The sequence below is a fragment of the Euleptes europaea genome, chromosome 3 (assembly GCF_029931775.1).
Source record: "Euleptes europaea isolate rEulEur1 chromosome 3, rEulEur1.hap1, whole genome shotgun sequence".
NCBI classification, from domain to species: domain Eukaryota; kingdom Metazoa; phylum Chordata; class Lepidosauria; order Squamata; family Sphaerodactylidae; genus Euleptes; species Euleptes europaea.
In genome coordinates, this window is record NC_079314.1 from 33,776,053 (window position 1) to 33,798,478 (window position 22,426).

The 22,426-nt window shown below is 49.6% G+C and overlaps 1 protein-coding gene across 1 annotated transcript; it reads right to left on the reverse strand.

The window, feature by feature from the left end:
- Positions 1–389: 389 nt before the first annotated feature.
- Positions 390–21,737, reverse strand: CSF3R (colony stimulating factor 3 receptor). The gene is made up of 15 exons (XM_056847471.1): positions 21,668–21,737; positions 19,572–19,871; positions 18,251–18,374; positions 16,608–16,795; positions 13,480–13,643; positions 12,291–12,450; positions 11,043–11,125; positions 9,024–9,234; positions 7,733–7,927; positions 5,804–5,905; positions 4,481–4,627; positions 4,187–4,327; positions 2,693–2,783; positions 1,682–1,763; positions 390–881 (listed from the first exon to the last, which is right to left on the reverse strand). Exons 1-15 carry the CDS (start codon positions 21,735–21,737, stop codon positions 390–392), a joined length of 2,550 nt encoding a protein of 849 aa, XP_056703449.1.
- Between the last annotated feature and the right edge of the window lie 689 nt (positions 21,738–22,426).

Sequence of the window (22,426 nt, forward strand, 5' to 3'; positions counted from 1 at the left end):
AGGACTTTGATGATGGAGGCGACAGGGGAAAGAACTGGCCTCTGGGTCACCCATTCAGGCCTGAGCTCCTGACAGCAGGAAGCAGCACAGGAACGTTCACCATCAGTGCTGAGTTTCGTGGCCTCTGATAGGAGAGGGAGACGCGGGGAACAAGAAGAATCAAAGGCATGGCTGCGTCTGGAGCATCTATTCTGCTGGACTATTGGGGGAGCAGAAGGTACCCCCTTGGGAACACCAACCCCATGTCCTTGAGCTCCCAGAGATTGAAGCGTTGATGGGAATCAGACAGTACTTCCTTCATGGAGAAGGAGAGCTACAATCGCAAGCAGGGACAGCATTGGATCGTGGCCCCTCGCACCCCTCCGATGCCAGCCAGGGGGCCACGGCCTTCAAAAGTCGCCCAGACCGTCATCCCCATCCACCTTTACCCCCTGCAGTAACGGGAAATCCACCAGGGTCCCGTCCAGGAAGACGGCATCCTCTTGGAAGCTGCAGCCGTGCGCCCCAGCTGGCCGGTCGCCATGAAACCACAGGTTCTCGTAGGGCTCTGGGCTGGGAGTCGTGTCACCCAGAAGTGGCTGTGTGGAGTTGGAGCGCAAGTAGAGAGAGGACGGTGCTCCCCGCTGGCTGTGGTAGCTGCCCAAGAACACCCTGGCGTACTGGACGGGCTCTGAGCCGTTCACGTGAGAGGCTGGCTTTGGGCTGCCAGGGAGCAAAGCGGCATCGGCATTCGAAGCATCCGACCGTGGCCCATCCGGCAGGGGCTTTGAAGCCTCCCTCTTCTCGCAGGAAAGGCCTTTCTTCCTATCCTTTTCAAGCACTAAGATAGCAGGTATGATGGTGGGACTAAGTTCCCCGGACTTGCTATCCAGGAGGGCCTCCTGGGGAGAAAATGGGAAGAAGTGGCATGGTTACAGAAAGCAGCCCAGAGCTCAACTTGTAGCACAGAATTGCCTGCTAAGGTCAGAGCAGGAGCCTGTTTAAGTGCTATCGTGGCTGAGCTCAGGTTCCTTATGGAGAATCCCTTGCTAGCTCGATTGATGGGGATTCTTCATCCCGTGTTAAGAGCCCAAATTCTGCAGAGGTAGACTGCCTTTGAATGTGGAGGATTTGAGCAACAGCCACTGACATACTTACACCCCATCTGTTCAACTGGACTAGCACAGCAAGCATTTCACATCCGAGGCCCATTCTCATCAGTCTCCCTGGTGGGGGGCTGCTGGGGTTTTGTGTCTCATCTATGGGCTGAAGGGGGGGTCACCGGTGGGAAATATCACAATGTGCATCAGTGTGGGTTTTGCACCCTTTCCCAGCTATACCTCCACCAGCAGAGGCATTGAACTGTAGACCAGAAGAACATTGAAATGGCAGCCTGTTGATTGGAAAGGGAGCAGCAGCAGGAGCCGCCATTGTTGTGTGTATATTTTGCCATCAAATCTCAACCGTCTTATGGCGACCCCGTAGGGTTTTCAAGGCAAGAGTCGTTCAGAGGTGGTTTGCCATTGCCTGCCTGCCTCCGCGTCACATCCTTGATATTCCTTGGAGCTTTCCCAAGTGTGACTGGCCCAAGGTGACCCAGCAAGCTTCCATGGCAGAGTGGGGATTCGAACCTGGGTTTCCCAGACCATAGTCCGACACCTTAACCATTACACCACACTGGCTCTCATGCCACTATAGTTACCTCTTGCAGAACTGCTGGAGCCCATCTGCCCAGACTGCTGTTGGCTGGATCGGGGACACTGGGCCAGAACTGCATCTTCATCCTGTGGGTCACAAGAGAGAGAAAAACCAACTGAGACTTGGGGGGTGGGCATCCCCAAAGATCGCTGGCCTCTCCACCAAGAGGGCAACCAAAGGAGTCATTGATCTGTGGGCTGTTCCTAAAGCTGAGCTCTGGCTATTGATGCACTGAAGCTAAAGATGGCCCCTCCACCACCCTTCTCACACTTCATCCCTTCTCCACCACTGGTCCTTCTCCTGCTCCCATCTGTGTCTTCTTCCCCCACCCTGCCCCAAAGCATCTTCCCCTCTGTACCAGTTTTTGCAGCAAGCCAAAGCATGCTCATCCTGCTGTTCTGTAGTCCTCCAAAAGTCCCATGACACCCTGTTTGCCCAGAGGTGATAACCACATGCACCCCTTGGGGAGCAGCACCAGCATCGTATCACTTTTGATGCGCTGGGAAACTCTTCCCTCTCTCTGTCCTCAGTGGCCTTATTCCTCTTCCTGCCTGATGGAAAGTGCCATCAAGTCCCAGCTGACTTATGGCAACCCCTCATAGGCTTTTCAAGGCAAGAGATGAATAGGAGAGGTTGGCCATTGCCTGCCTCTGCATAGCAACCTTGGACTTCCTTGCTGGTCTCCCACCCAAGTATTAACCAGGGCCGACCCTACTTAGCTTCTGAGAGCTGACAAGATTGAGCTAGCCTCAGCCATCCAGGTCAGGGCTTTCCTGCCTGAGATGCACTACTTCGGCAAAACAAAACCAGAGCACAGTAGCCGGCCTTTCTTCCTGCTCTGCTGCACTGAAGTCTCTTCTGGCCCACCCTCATGACTCATGTGGTGATCCTTAGCCTCTCCTTGTCAGAGGCATGCTGGGAAGGCACTGTCTCTCTCTCTTCTATGTCTACACAGCACCGAGCACTCAGATCTTCAACAGGAGTCCTGCAGCTTCTAGCGCCTTCCCATGCTCACCTTTTGCTGTTCTCAAAACAGACGACCAGGACAATGAGCATGATCAACAGCAGACCAATAACCAGATATGCAAACGAGATGTCCATGTCGTCTGGAACAGTGCAGAGGGTAAGAAGAAGAAGAAGAGTTGGTTTTTATATTCCGATTTTCTCTACCACTTAAGGAAGAATCAAACCGGCTTACAAGTGCTTACAAGAGAGCTGTGACTAGCCCAAGGTCGCCCAGCTGGCCTTATGTGTAGGAGTGGGGAAACCAACCCGGTTCACCAGATTAGCCTCCGCCGCTCATGTGGAGGAGTGGGGAATCAAACCCGGTTCTCCAGATCAAAGTCCACTGCTCCAAACCACCGCTCTTAACCACTACACAACACTAGCTCTCTCAGTAGGTGCCATGGGGAGGAAGAGCTGGGCTAACCGAGCTGGCTAACACATGCATGCCCTCTGTTTCTTGAATGTAGCCTCAAATGCTGTAAGGGTGAATGAATTATCATAGGCAGAACCTTTATGTCATCAGAAACTCTACCAATTAAGTCTTAGGCCCTATTGAAGGCTCGTATATATGCATGCAATCTGTATTTGACATCAGAATTGAATATTGCACCATGTGAAGATTTTACAACTTAAAAATTGAAATATAACACCCCCCCTCCAAAAGACTGAATTCATTTGCAGAGACCTGCTCTCCTTCTGCAAATCAGGTCTTTCTGCTTTGGACCTATAGTTTGTGGGGTGACAGGAAAAAACAAACACCGGCAAGTCCTGGAAAGTCACGGCCACTAAGGTCCAAGCTACACACTGTGATTTTCAACATGATGTATCAGAATTATCCAACCTGTTTTTGAATCAGTCAGTCATTCATCAGCTGCGAGTTCCCTACTAGGAACGCATTTCACAAGCGCATGGGGCCCTGATTCAGATCTGGACTATGGTGTATGGGGAGGAAGGGTGTTGTTCCTCTGGTGTTGTTTTCCTGACCCAAAAATGTCTCTGGGGATGCTGTTTGTCCTGTTGGGGAGGGGGGCTGCAGAAGTAGCCCATCACTACACATGCAGCCCCTTTTCTCTGTGTACCACGGTCCTGATCTACACATGAACACATGAAGCTGCCTTATACTGAATCAGGCCTTTGGTCCATCAAAGTCAGTATTGTCTACTCAGACTGACAGCAGCTCTCCAGGGTCTCAGGCAGAAGTCTTTCACATCACCTACTTGTCTAGTCCCTTTAACTAGAGATGCCGGGGATTGAACCTGGGACCTTCTACACGTCGAGCAGATGCTCTACCACTGAGCCACAGCCCCTCCCCCCCAAAATGTTGGGGCCCCATATTCTTGGACAATGGGATTGGCTTGTGACTAACTGATTCATCGCCCGGCTAAGGAAACCAGACACACCACTCCAAAACACATCGCTTGGCCCCGATTCATTGATCTCTCTCTTTTCATGGCTTGGCAGCGTTCACCCCAAACTCCAGTTCCTCTCCCAGGGCCCTCCTTACCCATTGCTTTGGTGTAAAGCATCAGGACGGTTCCGTTGGTGCTCCCACCCACGGTGGAGGCCATGATGTGCACTTTGTACATGGTCAGAGGCCTGAGACCGGTGATGGTGAACGTCTTCACAGAGGAGTTCACGACGGCACCTAAAAACGAAGGCAGCCGCTCTTAGCCAAGCCTAACCTACTCCACAGGGTTGCTGGGAGGATCAAATGGAGAAGGGGAGTACCATGCATGCTGTTCTGAGCTCCTGGGGGGAAAGGCTGGAAGAACCTGTATGGACATACAGAGGGACTCACTGCTCATGTTGTCATCAGGACTGATCCAGAAAATGGTGTAGTTGGTGATGAAGCCATTGCGCAGTTCCAGAGGGATGGGCTCCCAGTGAAGCTGAGCTGTTGTCTTGCTGATACTCCCTAGGCAAAGTTTGGGGCTGTCCAAAGGCGCTGTAGGGAGAGAGGGTTGTTAGTAGCAGACCGCAGGAGCAGGGGAAGTGTGGTTGCGGTGAGGCTCGGCGAGGCAAAGGCTTACCTACAGAACCTGCTCTTAGGTCCACAGCTCAGAAAATGTGGGGATGCAGGAGAGTGTCTGAGCATGTGCAGAGTGTCTTGCTGGGTAACCACAGGTGGATGTGGCATCCAGGAAAGGTTATCCCCAGAATTTCTCCTTATAAACATTAGGCATTGGGACCCAAAAACAGCACGTGGGAGAATCTTTTTCTTAGGTATCTCTACTTCCCACTCCAGTGTCAATATGATCAAGGGATTGGATGTCATGGTTCCTTTTTGTTGACAAAGGCACTTTCTCTGGTGAAAGGAGCCTTCACAGGATGCAGTAGGCTTGGGTAAATGTCTTTGCACCAAGGGAAAAGTGCTACTGTTAGTGGATTTTTTGTTGTTGCTGTCAAGCCACATTTGACTTATGGCGATCCTGGTGGGGTTTCAAGGCAAGAGATGTTCACAGGTGGTTTGCCATGACCCTGGTATTCCTTGGAGGTCTCCCATCCAAATACTAGCCAGGATTGACCCTGCTTAGCTTCTGAAATCTGATTAAATCAGGCTTGCCTGGACTATTCAGGTCTATTCAGTGGAACAGATCTGTTGGTTCCAACCCTGGACTTGTAAACAAATAGAAACAATTCACAGTGGGTAGCCGTGTTAGTCTGTTTGCAGTAGTCAAAAAGGGCAAGAGTCCAGTAGCACCTTAAAGACTAACAAAAATATTTTCTGGTAGGGTATGAGCTTTCGTGAGCCACAGCTCACTTCTTCAGATACAGCTAGAATGTGAATCCATCGGTCTTTAAGTAGAGGAACAGTATGTAAATGTGAATACCATCAAGCCTGCTATTCACATTTACATACTGTTCCTCTACTTAAAGACCGATGGATTCACATTCTAGCTGTATCTGAAGAAGTGAGCTGTGGCTCACGAAAGCTCATACCCTACCAGAAAATATTTTTGTTAGTCTTTAAGGTGCTACTGGACTCTTGCCCTTTTTGACAAACAGAAACAATGAACTCTCTCCATGGTGAATCCTACCCTGCCAACAAAAAGCTTGTTTGAATGATAGTTTTATGCAGCTATGTCCCATCAATCCCCAGTGTGGCAGGGCATCAGCATACCTTTCTGCTTGGTGTACACTTCTGTATTCTGGGGCATCCCCACTCCGTCCTTGTAGAGGGGGTAGATGGAAATATTGTACAGCTGGTAAGGCTCAATGTTTTCTGGAAGAGAGAAGAGCGAAGTTGTCTGGGGGATGTAGACCTGGAGCCAGACGGGAAGGAAAATGCCACAAGGAAGAGGTGGTCTTACAAGGTAGAGATGCTGCAGCAGGAAGGCAGTAGAAGGCCTCTAAGTTAACCCATTTGGTCTCCAAAGCCAAGTCATATGTAAGAATATAAGAACATAAGAAGGGCCTTGCTGGATCAGACCAAGGTCCATCAAGTCCAGCAGTCTGTTCATACAGTGGCCAACCTGGTGCCTCTAGGAAGCCCACAAACAAGACAACTGCAGCAGCACCATCCTGCCTGTGTTCCAAAGCAGCTAATATAATAGGCATGCTCCTCTGATACTGTAGATAATATGATCATACTCTTTAGACCTAGTCTGGCTTACTGGACTGTGTTCAGTATTAGGCAGCTGATGGCCAGTCTTGTCAAAATAGCAACTTCTGGTACCAACAATGGAATCCACAAATAGCAGCTCAGCCCTGGTATCTCCCTTGTGTTTGGGTACAACGACAATGTGGGAATTTATTTTGCCAAATACTTATAAAAATCTGGTGGTTTATCAAAGGCAAGGCTCCCACCAATGTTGGTCTGGGTGAACGTTCCAAAATGGGCCAACTCGCATGACATGTTCACATTAATCAAGTTTAACAACTCACTTCATTCTCTGGTTAAAGACTGCCTAAGCGCATGTCCGCCATGTGGGGAAAAAGAGGTACAGTCAGAGGTGTAACATTTTCTAGGACCAAAATAGAAACCTAGGAGCCCCGTGGCGCAGAGTGTTAAGCTGCAGTACTGCAGTCAAAAACTCTGCTCACGACCAGAGCTCGATCCCGATGGAAGTTGGTTTCAGGTTTCAGGTAGCCAGCTCAAGGTTGACTCAGCCTTCCATCCTTCTGAGGTCGGTGAAATGAGTACCAAGCTTGCTGGGGGTAAAGGGAAGATGACTGGGGAAGGCACTGGCAAACCACCCCGCAAACTTGTAAACAAATAGAAACAATGAACTCTTGGAAACGTTGGGATGTGACGTCACCCCATGGGTCAGTAATGACCTCGTGCTTGCACAGGGGACCTTTACCTTAAAATAGAAACCATTTCAAAAGAAACTGAGAGCCAAAGCACACACACTCAGCGGCAACCGCCACAGGTGCTGTTTACGCGTCTGAGGCATTCAGGTATATGGAATGTGGGTCCTTCTCACCACACAAAGTGTGCTCCGGCCAGAGGTGCTGAGCTCTCCTCTCTTTGCTACCTGCTGCTCTTTCACAGCAGGCATTTTCCTTCCCACTTGGCTCTTATAGCACAAGGAAGAAAAGCAACTGAAAACATGGAGTGGAACAGGAATGGGGGGAAGGGGGAGGGTAGTGGTTAAGAGCAGCAGACTCTAATCTGGAGATCTGGGTTGGTTTCCCCACTCCTACGCATGAAGCCTGCTGGGCGACCTTGGGCCAGTCACAGTTCTCTCAGAACTCTCTCAGACCCATCTACCTCACAAGGGGAGGGGAAGGGAAGGGGACTGTAAGCTGCTTTGAGACTCCTTAAAGGTAGAGAAAAGAGGGTATAAAAACAAACTCTTCTTCTTCTTTCCCTCCAGCACCCCCTTTTGATGTACAAACCAACTCGCTGCAGTAAACATGGCTGTCCTCATACTTCTCATGGTCTGGACGGACCTTGGAACAGCTATCGTGCTTATGGAAGTGGCAACCAAAGAGTAGGGGGTGCCTTGGACATAAACTCAGCACTGGCTTTTCCCCAGATGCAGAGCTGCCCTTTGCCTCCCGAAAAGAGACTGCCCCCCCTCTCCAGACTCACGCCCTCAGCCACCTTGGATCAGGATTTGTTTCTCCTCTCCATTTCGCAGTCTTGTCCAGCTAGTCTCAGCATCATCCGAGGGGTCCACAGATGTCAGCCTCTGCCACTCAATGATGTAGCCAGTGGCTGGTTCTCCCACAGGATCCCAGCTCACACAGATGCTGTTTTCCCCCAGAGGAGAGGCTTGGATCTTGGGCACAGAAATATCTGCAAAATGATATCGGCAGACTGTGAGATCAGTGCCGGATTTACGTATAATCTAAACAAGCTATAGCTTAGGGGCCCACTCTCTTGGGCCCCCCCAAAAAATTTAAAGGAAATAATAATTATTTCACAATTAATATACTTCTTAATTGTATTTCAATTCAACAATTACTTTGATAAAATACATATTTTGTTATGTGCAAATGACTTTAGATACCTATTAGGTCCATAAATTACCATATAGCATATACTCAACACAAAAAACAGCAACAATTTGTTGTTGACAAAGGACAGCTGGACATATAAAGGGCCCCATTACCTTCAATAGCTTAGGGCCTCATCAAACCTAAATCCGGCCCTGTGTGAGATGAAAGACCCAGGAGACAGAAAAGCAGGCTTGCTTGCAAGGGCAGAAGTCAAAGGACCAGGGAGGGATTCTGAAAGTCTGGCCCCAAAACAGCTACACCAGAACCGGCACTTCCCCGGAAACAGCACTATCCTAAGTCCACTTGTAGTCTGTGGGCTAGAAAATCATCATAAGTATGTGAAATCCCAAACTTGGGACATGTTTTGTGTGGTTCCAGTTCCCATGCCCCAAAGTGGCAGGGCCTGCATGACCTCAGCATTAACCCGCATGGCCTAAGGAACATGCTCAGTTTATTCCCTGGATAGGGCAAAGAATCCCACTGCTGCCACAAGGCAGCCAGGCCCAGGACTCTTGCTTGGGGGATCTGCCCAGCTCCTGACTGCTAACCAAGATGCCCTGGTAATGAAGGGGAATGGGGCCGTGGCTCAGTGGTAGAGCATCTGACCGGCATGCAGAAGGTCCCAGGTTCAATCCCCGGCATCTCCAGTTAAAAGGCACTAGGCAAGTAGGTGATGTGAAAGACCTCTGCCTGAGACCCTGAAGAGCCACTGCCGGTCTGAGTAGATAATACTGACTTTGATGGACAGAGGGTCTGATTCAGTATAAGGCAGCTTCATCTGTTCATGTGTTCAACACGATTGTTCTCTTGGGACAGAGACTGCAGGGCAAAAGATGTTGAACTATCTCAAGGGGTTTGCCAAAGGGCTGCCCCTAAACCAAGCAAGCACCTACCTTTCTTCTGAAACAAGATCTCGGTAGGCGGAGATGTGCCTCTTGCATTGTAAGCCATGAGATAAATCCTCTGTGATCCGGATGGCAGGGAGAAATTGCAGTACAACTCTGTGGTGTTGCAGAGGGTTGGCAGCTGTCCACTGTTCTGCTGGGGGCTGAGGGTGACCCAATAACCCAGGATTTTGCCCTTGGCCTCCTTCGGGTTCATAGGCTGTACAAAGATGAGAAAACACCAGTGGGAAAGGGATAGGGTTGCTAATCTCCAGGTGGGGCCTGGAGATCTCTTGGAATTACGAGTCATCTCCAGATTACAGAGATCAATTCCTTTGGAGTAAATGGCTGCAATGGAGAGTGGACTGTATGGTACTGTACCCCACTGAAGTCCCTCCCTTCCTCTCACTCTGCCTTCCCCAGGCTGCACCCCCAAATCTCCAGGAAATTCCCAATCCAGAGTTGGCAACCCGAGAAAAGGGTGCTAATTGGCTACAAATGATTAAAAAACTACTCTGCAGAACCCAAAAGACAGAGGGAGGGTTAGGGTTGCCAACCTCCAGGTACTAGCTGGAGATCTGCTATTACAACTGATCTCCAGCCGACAGAGATCAGTTCACCTGGAGAAAATGGCAGCTTTGGCCATTGGACTCTATGACATTGAAGTCCATCCCCTCCCCAAACCCCACCCTCCTCAGGCTCCACCCCAAAACCTTCCACCTGTTGCAAAGAGGGACCTGTCAACCCCAGGGAGGGTGGACCAGTGGTGCAGATCTACAGCCATACCACTTTCACTAACTTCTACTGGTGCCATGGTTTCCTCCAAGGGATCTTGGCCATTTGCTAAGCGTGCTGGGACTTTGAGGTTGGAGACTCCCAGCTCCCCCCCCCCACTCCCAGAGTTCCTTGATATCTGAAAATGGGAGCGTTGACTGTTGAAAGTTTATACCCTGAAAATCTTTTCTGTCTTTAAGGTGCTACTGGACTTGAATCTGGGTCAGATTACACCAGGGAAACCCAAATTCTACTCCCATAAAATCCCTGTTTTGCAACCCAAATAAACTATCCAGAGGTGGTTTCATTGCCTGATTTTATGTCAGACCTCAGCACCTCGTCTCGTTTCTTGCATAGGGAACTTCACTCCAGACGTAGTCGCAAGTTTAAAGTTTTATTAAGAAAGCCAGCGAGTTCAGCAAGTCATAGAAACTTAAGGCTAGAATACAGACATGGGGAAATACTGGTACATTTATAGGGTACATACAATGGGGTTGATTATGTTCAGGGTACAATACAAAAGGACGAGGAGCGGCAGAGTTGTCTTGATAGTTCAGATACAAGGAGACAATATGGAAGTAAACTGCGGGTAACTACTTAAGAAAACGCATACAAGAATTTAATGCGTGCAATAGCTAGACGATCTCCAGGGCTCCCAGGCATTGTTCTGCGGGACCTGGTATCATACTAGCGATTACTCGGGCGGGTCTCCATTGTGGTGCAGATGCCGGGGGGGGGGGGGAAGGGCAGAGGCAGAAAGCCTTAGCTGACATTTTATCTGCTTGTCGTGGAAGAAGTCTTGTTGCTTGCAACTTACTGAGAATCCTATATTCCACCCCTTTCCACACACCAGCGGTTCCCAAACTGTGCTCCACGGAGCACTTGGTGCTCCGCGAAACATCTCCCTGAAGAGATTGGAAAGAAAAATACTACTGTCGTTCTGTTTCATATATAGGTGCTAGGTGAAAATTAGTGCTCTGTCACAAATTTCTCTCCTGAAAAGTGCTCCATGACTCAAAATGTTTGGTGAACTGCTGCCACACACCGTTTCCAGTCCTCCCCAGAGGGCTACAACGTTGCTTCGACAAAACTGCTTTTGTTTAAAAAGAAAAGCGCACTGCCAAAATTTTGTAGAACAGCGCGGCTGTTTGTCTGGCCCTTGAACATGGACTGTAAAGATTGTGGGATAAATCCATGGAATGGGGGTTCCCTTGCCATGGATGCATTTGCAAGGGGTGGGGATGAGGGGCTTACCTTCCATAGCAGTTGCACCTGTGTTCCTTGTCCAGTCTCCCCGGGCTTCATCTTCCACCAGGCATCAAGCTCCCCTGAAGGCACTGGAGAAGAAAGGGGGGGCTTCGGTGACTGTCCTGTCCAGACTGGCAGGCTTCAGCCTCAAAAACCGCTCCAGCCACTTTCTGCATAGTTTCTCCTGGGAAAAGCTACCTCCAACAGCTTTGAAAAACAGGACTATGCAGGGTTGCCAGACACCCCCCTGGCCACAGGCAGGGGATGGGGGGGGTAGCAGGGTTGCCAATCTTTAGGTACTAGCTGGAGATCTCCTGCTATGATCTCCAGCCGATAGAGATCAGTTCCCCTGGAGAAAATGGCCGCTTTGGCAATTGGACTCTATGGCATTGAAGTCCCTCCCCTTCCCAAACCCTGCTCTCCTCAGGCTCTGCTCCAAAAACCTCCTGCTGGTGGCAAAGAAGGACCTGGCAACCCTAGGGGGTAAGGTTGCCAGATCCAGATTTGGGGGTGGAGCATGGGGAGGTCAGGGACCTCAGTGTGGTGTAATGCCACAGCGCCCACCCTCCAAAGCATCCATTTTCTCCAGGGGAACTGATCTCTGTTGTCTGGAGCTGAGCTGTAATTCCGGGGATCCCTTGGTCCCACCTGGAGCCTGGCATCCTCACTATGTTCCAGTGTCCAAAACAATGGGAGGGGGCTTTTCCTTCCAAGGTAGTAATGCTAGTTGTCCTGACCTGGATAGCTCCAGGCTAGCCTGATCTCATCAGATCTTAGAAGTTAAGCAGGGTTGGCCCTGGTTAGCATTTGGATGGGCAACCTCCAAGGAACACCAGGGTTGTGATGCAAGGACAAGCAATGCCAAGCCACCTCCGGGTGCCTCTTATCTTGAAAACCCTTTGGGGTCACCATAAGTCAGTTGTGACTTGATAGCACACACAAAAAATGCGGGTCAGTGAGTAGGGTTGCCAAACTCCAGGTGGTGGCTGGAGATCACCTGCTATTACAACAGATCTCCAGCCAATAGAGATCCGTTCCCCTGGAGAAAATGGCCGCTTTGGCAATTGCACTCTATGACATTGAAGTCCCTCCCCTCCCCAAACCCCGCCCTCCTCAGGCTCCACCCCAAAAACTTCCCACCTGTGGTGAAGAGGGACCTGGCAATCCTGTCAGTGATATAGCCCCTCGACAAGAGTAATGGCATATGCAGGTCTGCCCCATTCTCCCTTTACTGGGCTTTGGAGCCCCGCCTACCATGTCCACTGTCCTCATGGGTGGTGAAGGTCTTCGTAGGACTCCAATCGCTCATGTATCTGGCCCCAAGTTTCTGGCAGCGCATCTGGAATTGGTAGGGGATGCCGAAGAGGAATCCACAGTGCTGGGCTTGCCTGGTGGAGCTGGTGATATTCTGCACCTGGTGGCAAAACACATAAAACAGTCCGTCTGTACCACAGCCTGTCTATTGCCAGCAGCCTGTCCCAGGTTGGCCACTGCTTCCTCAGCCCCTTGGGTTCTAGTATAACTGGAGGGGTACCTTGGAGTTTAGGCAATAGTGTTCTCCTCCAAGAACACATGCGCTGGTCAGGTGCGAGCTCCAAACTGAGTTGGGGAGCGGCAGCCATGCAGGACAAATTAACCTGGCTTACAGTGGTGTGAGCCTTGACCTGGATGGCCCAGGCTAGTCTGATCTTGTCAGATCTCAGAAGCTAAGCAGGGTCAGCCCTGGTTAGTACTTGGATGGGAGACCACCAAGGAAGTCCAGGGTTGCTATGCAGGGGAAGGCCATGGAAAACCTCCGCCTCTTGTCTTGAAAACTCTATGGGGTCACCATAAATCGGCTGTGACATGATGACCCTTTCCACCACCACCATGGTATGATCATAGGATAATGGCTGGACTTGCCTTTGCTGCCCCTGGAAGTGTGCAGCTGCATGCCTCCTGGCTTGCAAGTTGCCAGAGAATGATTTGGGAAGGAGTTGTTTTTTATATGCTGACTTTCTCTACCACTTAAGGAAGAATCAAACTGGCTTACAATCGCCTTCCCTTTCTCTACCACTTAAGGAAGAATCAAACTGGCTTACAATCACCTTCCCTTGCTCTCCCCACAATGGACACCCTGTGAGGTAGGTGGGGCTGAGAGAGCTCGAAGAGAACTGTGACTAGCCCAAGGTCACCCAGCAGGCTGCATGTGTAGGAGTGGGGAATCAAACTCAGTTCTCCAGATTAGAGTCCACTGCTCCAAACCACCGCTCTTAACCACTACACCATGCTGGACAGTGAAGTACTGGGGGAGGGATGCGTGGGTGGGGGTAGCAAGATGGGTTCACTAAAGTCTGGACAGGTGTGAAGGTGTTAGTACAGAAAAGCCTGCCTTGCAGGGTTGCAAAGAGGCACTTGGAGCAACATCCAGGCAAAGCCAAAGTGGCTCTGAGCTGCCACTCACCAGCATCCATTCCTGGTCACCATCCTTGCGGTAGCGCAGGTCACACAGCTGCTTCATGTGCGCGCTGTCTTCGGCTGCATCCCAGGCCACAGACACACAGTGGGTCTCCTCGGGGATGGACTGGATGGACTGGACGGACTGAACGGTTGGGGGGTCCAGCTTGACTGGAAGGAGAAGCAAATGGCAAAGTCTAAGGGAAGCCATTTCAATCAGGTAGTAGGGAAGGTGAGCCTCATCGTCAAAGCAGTCCTGACCGATGCGAATAAGCCATTCAGAATTCATGGATAAGAATAGTGAAACACCAGGAAGGTGAAATACGGCTGACGAAGCCACAATTGTTTTGGTGAAAATGCTCACTATCCGGAAGGTGTTTCCATGCCTTGTGTCTTCTGCGCCCAGCGCCTCATTGCACCCTATTGAGCTTTGTGTCCACGGCAACTCACCTGCATCCTCTTTGTCTTGTGTCTTCGGTGCCCAATGCTTCACTGCATCCTGTCAAGCTCTGTGCCTATCGCACCTCATTTGCATCTTATGTTTGCTGAGCTGAAGCACTTTGGTGCACGCCATAGAACCCATTGCCTCTTGCGCTCCACGCGCTGTTGGTATTGAATGAACTCTCTATGTATTGCTCATAATACCTCAAGTAAACCTTGGTTTCTCCTGTATAAGAGGCTTCTCACCTTTGTAAATATTGTATATATTGTCTATTTTTCATGTATGTGATTGTTTGTAAGACACAGTAGACTAGTTAGTTTAGGTATTGTCTCACCTTATATAGTTTGTAACATTGTTTTTTGGATACATTGATAAAAATTTGTTTGCATATGAGCACATACTTTTATTTTGTTCAACTAACATTCTAGTACATTTGATATACTTGTTAGTCCAACTACTTGGCAGTTGGCAACCCTAGCCCTGGTTAGTAATTGGATGGGAAACCACTAATGAAGTCCAGGGTCACTATGCAGAGGCATGCAATGGCAAAACACCTCTCTTCATCTCTTGCCTTGGATACCCTACGGGATCATCATAAATTGGCAGTGACTTGATGGTACTTTTCATCACCAAAGGGTCCAGGGATCCCCCCCTCCCCCCAGAACAGGCCTTACACTGTCTCTTTAAGACCAAAGGCCCCTCAAATGATGGACCATTAATTTTTTTAACCATCCACCGAGATAACCCATTCCTCACACACTTAACTAACCAAGAGGGACAGGAATCCAATATGAGTCCCCATGTATTCTGCCTACATCCTCAGGCTGCCTTCACTGAGGTTGGAGAACTGAAAACCATCCATAATAGAAAATTAATTGAAGCCTCTGAACATCTAGAATCCCTGCAGTTAAAGTGGAGTCCAAGTTGGAATGGACACAATCAACTCAGTCTGTAAAGCCTTCTGCAAACTAGTCATCATGGGGTTCTGAGACACCAGCTATTAGATCCTGGGTACGCAGATGTAAGAAGCCTCCTTCAGCTCAAATCAGCTCAGATCAGCATAGCTGGATGACACTGTGTGGACACCGCAGTAGTAAACAAATCCATTTTTGGTGCTACCACACAGTAGGCTATAAACTGAGTTCAAGCAAGTTCTCTGGAGAGGCAGAATATAAATCTTCTAAATAACAATAAATTGTATTTGGCTCAACTCCCCCCTCCACACACTGTTGCTCTAACCATTGCCCCTGATGCCCCCTGTCCCTCAGTTTTCAAGAGAACAAGGACACTGGGCATCTCTCTGTGTGGGAGGGAGTGCTTAGGGGCCCTTGTTCCTATCACTCATAGATTCTTCTAGTTCCAAAGGCCAAACAATCCATCTCACATTTCTAAGCCAAATCTGATGAAGGCAGCCTTGAATTTCAAAAGCCTGGAAATCTTGTTGGTCTCTGAGGTGCTACTGGACTCGAATCTTGCTCTTCTACTGCAGACCAACACGGCTATCCACCTGAAACCAAATCTGACATACTGTATTTTTCGCTCCATAAGATGCACTTTTTTCCTCCTCCAAAAGGAGGGGAAATGTGGGTGCGTCTTATGGAGTGAATGTGCTCTTATGGACCCTAGCCCAGTTCATAAGACGCACATTCTAGCTTGGAAGGAAGGCGGGCAGGGCGCACAGAGCTGGCTGGGCGCACCAGAACGACGCGAGCCGGCGTTCCCCGCCCCGACGGCCAGCTGGGAGGCGGGCGGGCCCGCTCTGTGCGCCCCCCGCCTCCCAGCTGGCCATCGGCAGGGAACGCCGGCTCGTGTCGTTCTGGCGCGCCAGCTCTGTGCACCCCGTGCGCCAGAACAATGCGAGCTGGCGTTCCCCGCCCCGACGGCCAGCTGGGAGGCGGGGGGGCGCACAGAGCGGGCCCGCCCGCCTCCCAGCTGGCCGTCGGGGCGGGGAACGCCGACTCGCGTCATTCTGGCGCACCCAGCTCTGTGCGCCCTGCCCACAAGAACGACGTGAGCCGGCGTTCCCCGCCCCGACGGCCAGCTGGGAGGCGGAGGGGGGGCGCACAGAGCAGCTGGGCGAGCCAGAACAACGCGAGCCGGTGTTCCCCGCCCCGACGGCCAGCTGGGAGGCGGGGGGGCGCACAGAGCGGGCCCGCCCGCCTCCCAGCTGGCCGTCGGGGCGGGGAACGCCGACTCGCGTCATTCTGGCGCACCCAGCTCTGTGCGCCCTGCCCACAAGAACGACGTGAGCCGGCGTTCCCCGCCCCGACGGCCAGCTGGGAGGCGGAGGGGGGGCGCACAGAGCAGCTGGGCGAGCCAGAACAACGCGAGCCGGTGTTCCCCGCCCCGACGGCCAGCTGGGAGGCGGGGGGGAGGGCGAACAGAGCGGCTGGGCGCTCCAGAACGACGCAAGCCAGCGTTCCCCGCCCCGACGGCCAGCTGGGGGGGGGGCGTCTTATGGTCTGGTGCGTCTAATGGAGTGAAAAATACGGTAATTCCTAATTGGGAGAGCTGTTGAAATGTTGAACTAAGAGAACCTACATTCTATTTTTGTCATGGGGAAATTAAAGTCTTAAAAAAGTTGCTCGCCGTTTTCCCCCTTCCACAATTCATTTCAACTCTCTTGCAAATTAAATGAAAATGCTTTGTTTCTTCTCGCATGCACCCCATCTGGGTGTACCACTATCACCTACCTAAGTCCACTGGGTCTGCACAAAGGAGCTCTGATTGTACAACTCCCAGGCCATTGTGCACCATCACCCAGAAAGCCATGGGTTGGTAGAGGTGGAGGTTTGGGCGAAGAATGGTGCAAGAATTCGGGTCTGCCTCTGGGATGCAGTCTGGGATGGGATCCAGGAGGACAGCACACCCACTTTGACTCCTGCATGACCAAAAGAATAGGCAGTCAGTGGGGAGGGGCCATCGTAGCCTCAGCCTTCCAGCATTTGTGGACCTCAACTCTCCAAACTGATTGAGCAGTGTGGAAGATATCGTATTCCACAGGTTGTGGTATGTGCTGCGACCACTGGAATAGTCTACGTTTTCTCACTCAGTTAGCACTTTTCAGGAAAGACAATGGTGAGTGGGTGGGAAAGAGCCCTCCATGACACTCACTGAATGACCTCTGGGCCCCTAACCTGTAATAATGCAGAGTGTATATGGCACATATATTCCACTGTGCCGTACGCACTCTGCATTCTCACAGGTTATGGGCCCAGAGGTCATACAGCGAGTGTCATGGCTGAATAGGGATTTAAATCTGGGTCTCTCAAGTCATTGTATAACCAGCATTCCATGCTGAGTCCAGACACATAGAGATACAAATAGTTTACCCCCGGTGTGGGGTAAAAGCAGGTTGGGTGTGGTGATGGGAGGAAAGGGTGAGAAAGCCCATCTTCCTCATGCCTATTTCCTCCTTGAAATACATTTAATTTATTTAAACAGTACATATACTGCCTTACGATTGGAATGTTCTCAAAATGGTGCTGCAGCCCCAGTGGCTGCATTCAGCAAAACAAAATAAATTTCACAGAACTACACATAGCATGAAGTTCCACCCCTTAAACTAACTGCTAAAGGAAATGGGAAGGAGGAAAACCTTCCACACCTGTGCCCCAGTGTATGCATGCAGAGGGGTGGTAGGCCATCAAGTGGGGTCCTCGCATGAACCCTGCATGCCCGGTACAGAAAAGGTACCTCATTCCCGCTAGTGCTCAAAGGCATTTTATTATTTATGTCTACACTGCTGCACTGCCTGCATGTTAGTAACTAAATGTTATGAATTCTGGTGATGGAGACCCAAACTCGACATGCTTTTTTCATGCAGTCATGCAGCAGTTACCTGCAGGGAAAGGAATGCTCAAAATGTCTAGGGGCCTGAGTCAGCTTGGGATGATGGGATGGAGGAAGGAGGCGCATCTACCCCCCATGCTGTTCCCCAGAACTAAAAGAGCCTGGGGGGGAGTAATTTGCTCCACTTTGGAGTCGCACTTCCAGTATTCTGTGCATGCACCCGACTCACTGAAATTTGTAACAAATTAAGGAGAAAGGCTAAGCAGGTCTACTGAGAAGTCAGTCCCATGTTATTCAGTGGTGCTTACTCCCAGGAAAGTGTCCTTAGGATCACAGTCTTAGTGTGCATGCCTGTGCAAGAACAGTTCAAGTGGACATGCAAAGTGAAAATGTATACCCGCATAGTCTAAATCAGAACAGATGCTGGCAAGCAGTCCAAGCGTTTGGCTTTTACACAAGAAGTTCTGCAAAATGGCCCATTCCCCCCCGCCCCACACAAACATTTCATTTGGCACCCACCTTCCCAGCAATTCCGTCTCTTTACCTGAAGCCCTTCAGAATAGTATGGACTTGGAGGAGGCTGTCTTCTCCAGGGTCCCACTGGCACTTCAGGTTCCTGGTGGTGGCATTCATGATACAAGTGAAATTTTGGGGCTGCGATGGAGGATCTGAATGAAGATCACATGGAACAAAAGCAGAAGGTGAAGGGTGGAGCCTGTGTTCCTTCTCTAGACCTCTAATTGGTCCAAGCTAGGGCTACACCCTAGGGTTTACTTTGAAGATCAAACTTGGAAAGCTATAATGTGTGACATGTAAAAGGAAACGCCTCTGCACATGAACAGAGTACATCTCTCTCTCACACACAAATACACAGAGAGTAGGGTTGCCAACCTCCCAGTGGGGGTGGAGATCTCCTGCTATTACAACTGATCTGCAGGTGACAGAAATCAGCTCCCCTGGATAAAATGGTAGCTTTGGCAATTGGACTCTATGGCATTGAAGTCCCTCCCCTCTCCAAACGCTGCCCTCCTCAGGCTCCACCCCCAAAATCTCCAGGTATTTCCCAACCTGGAGCTGGCAACTCTAACAGAGAGAGAGAATCAGTGTGGTGTAGTGGCTAGAGTACCAGATTAGGATCTGGGAGACCCAGGTTCAAATCTCCACTCTGCCATGGAAGCTTGCTGTGTGACCCTGGGCCAGTCACACGCTCTCAGCCTAACCAGGATAAAATGGAGGAGATGAGAACGATGTAAGCCGCAGGGGATATATAAAATAAATAAATAAGCTATGAAAAATTAATAGGCTATGAACATTCTTAGCCTAACTGCCAGAATTTTCTGCTTCTGCCCACCCTCAGCATAACTGAGACCATGGTGAGAAGCTGAGCATTTCTAATGCCCACTGGTTTTATTCTCCGCTGGTGTGGGCGTGAGTAAAATAGAGTATGGAACTGGGTGGAGGGGAAGCTTGTGAAAGAAGAAGGAAAAATAAATAAAAGCAAGAAATAAAAGCAGAAAAATCATTAAATGCATATCAGGAGATTTAAAATTCTTGTTCATCTTGATGTATGTGGGGAAGCAAAGAAGCTTGCAGTGTTCACAGCAGAGTTGGATGTAGCTATTGCAAATCCTGTCCAGCTTCATTTCAGCTCTGACAGGAGAGAATGCCCCCCTAAAGCAAAGGGATCAATGTCCCTAGTTTCTCCCTTCCTCTGAAGAGGGCAGCTTGGCTCATTTGCTAATGGCATCTGGCGCTGTTTCCTTGGCAGGTGCCTTTTGGGGGCACATCTGTAATCTCCCTTACTTTGCCAACCTTAAACCAATCCTAATTCCCTAGTCCTAGCACAAAAGTAGACCAATGCTTACACCCAGCGTGGATCTGTTTCAAGTTCAAGAGGTGTGGTTTCTCGTCCTTCAACACATAGCAGCCCAGACTGACCATGGTCCTGTTGAGGGGCCCAATGGTGATGTTGGAAAATTCCACCCCATTGCCAGGGCTGTACTGGACACCATGGAGAACCTGGCCATCAAGTTTCCACATCATCTGGATTTCTCCATCCTTGAGAAAGGGGCAGCGGTTCCTCCAGATGGTGCAAGTAGCCGTCACTGTTGCTCCCCAGAGAACAACGGGCGAGTCCACTGCTAGGTTGCTACATTCAAGGGCTCCTGCAAGGGAAGCCAAGAAGATCACAGCCTGCATCCAGAGGCTGGGAGAGCAGATCTACCGTATATTCAGAGATCCAGTCTTGGGCTTGTGGGCTTGGCCTGAATACTTCCACCCTGCCTCCCCCAGGCCCCTAGTCCTCTCCAAACCGTGGGGCACACAAATCCACATCATGTGGTGGACACGCTGTTAAAGCCATTGGCAGCTTCTCTTTCAGACTCTAGTAGCACCCTAAAGACCAACAAGCTGCCCAACAAGATGAAGAAGACGAAGAAGAGTTGGTTTTATATGCTAATTTTCTCTACCACTTAAGGAAGGCTCAAACCGGCTTACAATCACCTTCCCTTCCCCACAACAGACACCCTGTGAGGTACGTTGGGCTGAGAGAGCTCTAAGAAAGCTGTGACTTTCCCAGCTGGCTTCGTGTGTAGGAGTGGGGAAACAAATCCAGTTCACCAGATTAGCCTCCGCCTCTCATGTGGAGGAGTGGGGAATCAAACCCGGTTCTCCAGATTAAAGTCCACCGCTCCAAAGCACTGCTTTTTACCACTACACCACCAAGCCGCCCTGAACCTGGCTCACCACTCTTGTCTTTAGTCCATTTGCTTGCCTAGTTGTAACTTTTTACACTTAGAGGTGCCTAAGTAGTTTTAGAATATTTGGTTTACATATTTTAGGGCTATTTTAAATGTTGTTTTAATGTTTTTATTGATAAATGGATTATTATTCTCTGTAAGAAGCTCTGAGCCCGGGGAGAGCGGGGGTATAAAACACCACCACCACCAGTAAAGTTATAAATCGAATAAAATAAAATAAAAGATTTCCAGGGTATACGTTTTTGCTCTTGAAAGCTTATACCCTAGGAATCTTGTAGGTCTTTAAGGTACAACAAAATAATTATATTTATTACAAGGGGTACACTATAAAATGGTTAAAAACACAGGGCCTGTATTACAGGCTATATATAAAATTATCTGTTGCAAAATTCTTGTACACAGTTGATATACATTCAATATAAATGACCAATACTGGACCATATGCCTTTCAGCCTGAATAGGCCTTCCTCAGTGGTCATAAATACAGAAACTAATTAAAAAACACATCTGGAAATACACCTTATGAGGTATTTTTTAAATCTAATATCTTGTGTGGCTTGATGTAAACTTTTAAACCAAACTGTGGGTCTTGCCACTTGGACAGTTGTTCACACAATCTGGTACAGAATTAACAGTGTTTCCAGATGTGGGTACATCAACCTGAGATACATCGTATTGGCCTTATAGTTTATAGTTTCTAGCTCAACCTTTGAAGCTCCCTCTACATATCTGGTTGAGTCCCCCCCCTTTGTTGTTCTATTGGTCTTTAAGGTACTACTGGACTTGAATCTTGCTCTTCTACTGCAGACCAACTAGGGTTGCCAACCTCCAGGTACTAGCGGGAAATCGCCTGCTATTAAAACTGATCTCCAGCCAATAGAGAGATCAGTTCACCTGGAGAAAATGGCTGCTTTGGCAATTGAACTCTATGGCATTGAAGTACCTCCCCTCCCCAAATCCCACCCTCCTCAGGCTCCACCCCAAAAACCTCCCACCAATGGCGAAGAGGGATCTGGCAACCCTAAGACCAACAGAGCTACCCACCTGAAACTATCTTTTAGATCCCACAATCGTCAGAGTGCAAGGGTAACTACAAAATAGCCTCTGCTGACAATTCTGCAGCGGTGCCCTAAATCTGTTTCCAGAGGTGGTCTTGCTATTGGGCTGGGCCTGGCTTGAGTAGGACATAGCAGGCTACATACCCCCTGGAAGCAGAAGGAAGATGATGCAGCATTCTAGATGCCTCCTCGGGAGCTTCATTCTTGTTGCCATGCTTTTAGTTGGGAGGTCTTGAGTTACCTGGAATTTATCCAGAGGCACCAAGACATTTTTCTTTCCTGCAATTCACACAAGGACATTTTCTGAAGCAATTGGTGATTGTGAAGGGCCATTTTGTTGTGGCCATGAATCCAACCAGTACTAAACCCAGCCCTAAAGGCGAAGACAGAGTTGATCTAATAATGCACGCAAGTTGCCCAGTCCTTTTCATTGAATACAGCATCCATTTATGAACATGCAAAGAAAGGTAATTAATATTCCTCAACAGGATGGGACAAAATTGAAGGGAGAGGCATCAGGATAATGGGGAATCAAAATCCAAGCCTAGCAAGCTCTTTTCGTCAACATCAGATGATAACTAATCCAGATGACTTTCCCATGAAGCCAAACCAGCTATGCCACACATGACCATTTTTCTGGTGGCACAATGAAAGAAGCCCACTGCAGGCCTGGCACTTTTGGGCAGGAGAAAAATGCCTGCTTTCATGCATTCTCTATATGATGGCAGGGCAGCCATGCTTAGGGGCTGGGGGAGGGACAGGAGAGGCAGCCCAAGAGCCAAATTGTTATTTGAACAATAAAGCCACACCATTAAAAGAAAGGAAATGGAAGTTCTCTTTGCCTTTCCCCAAATTCAGAGTGGTCTTGCCATGTTCCGCTCTTCCTCGCTTTGTCTATTGCAG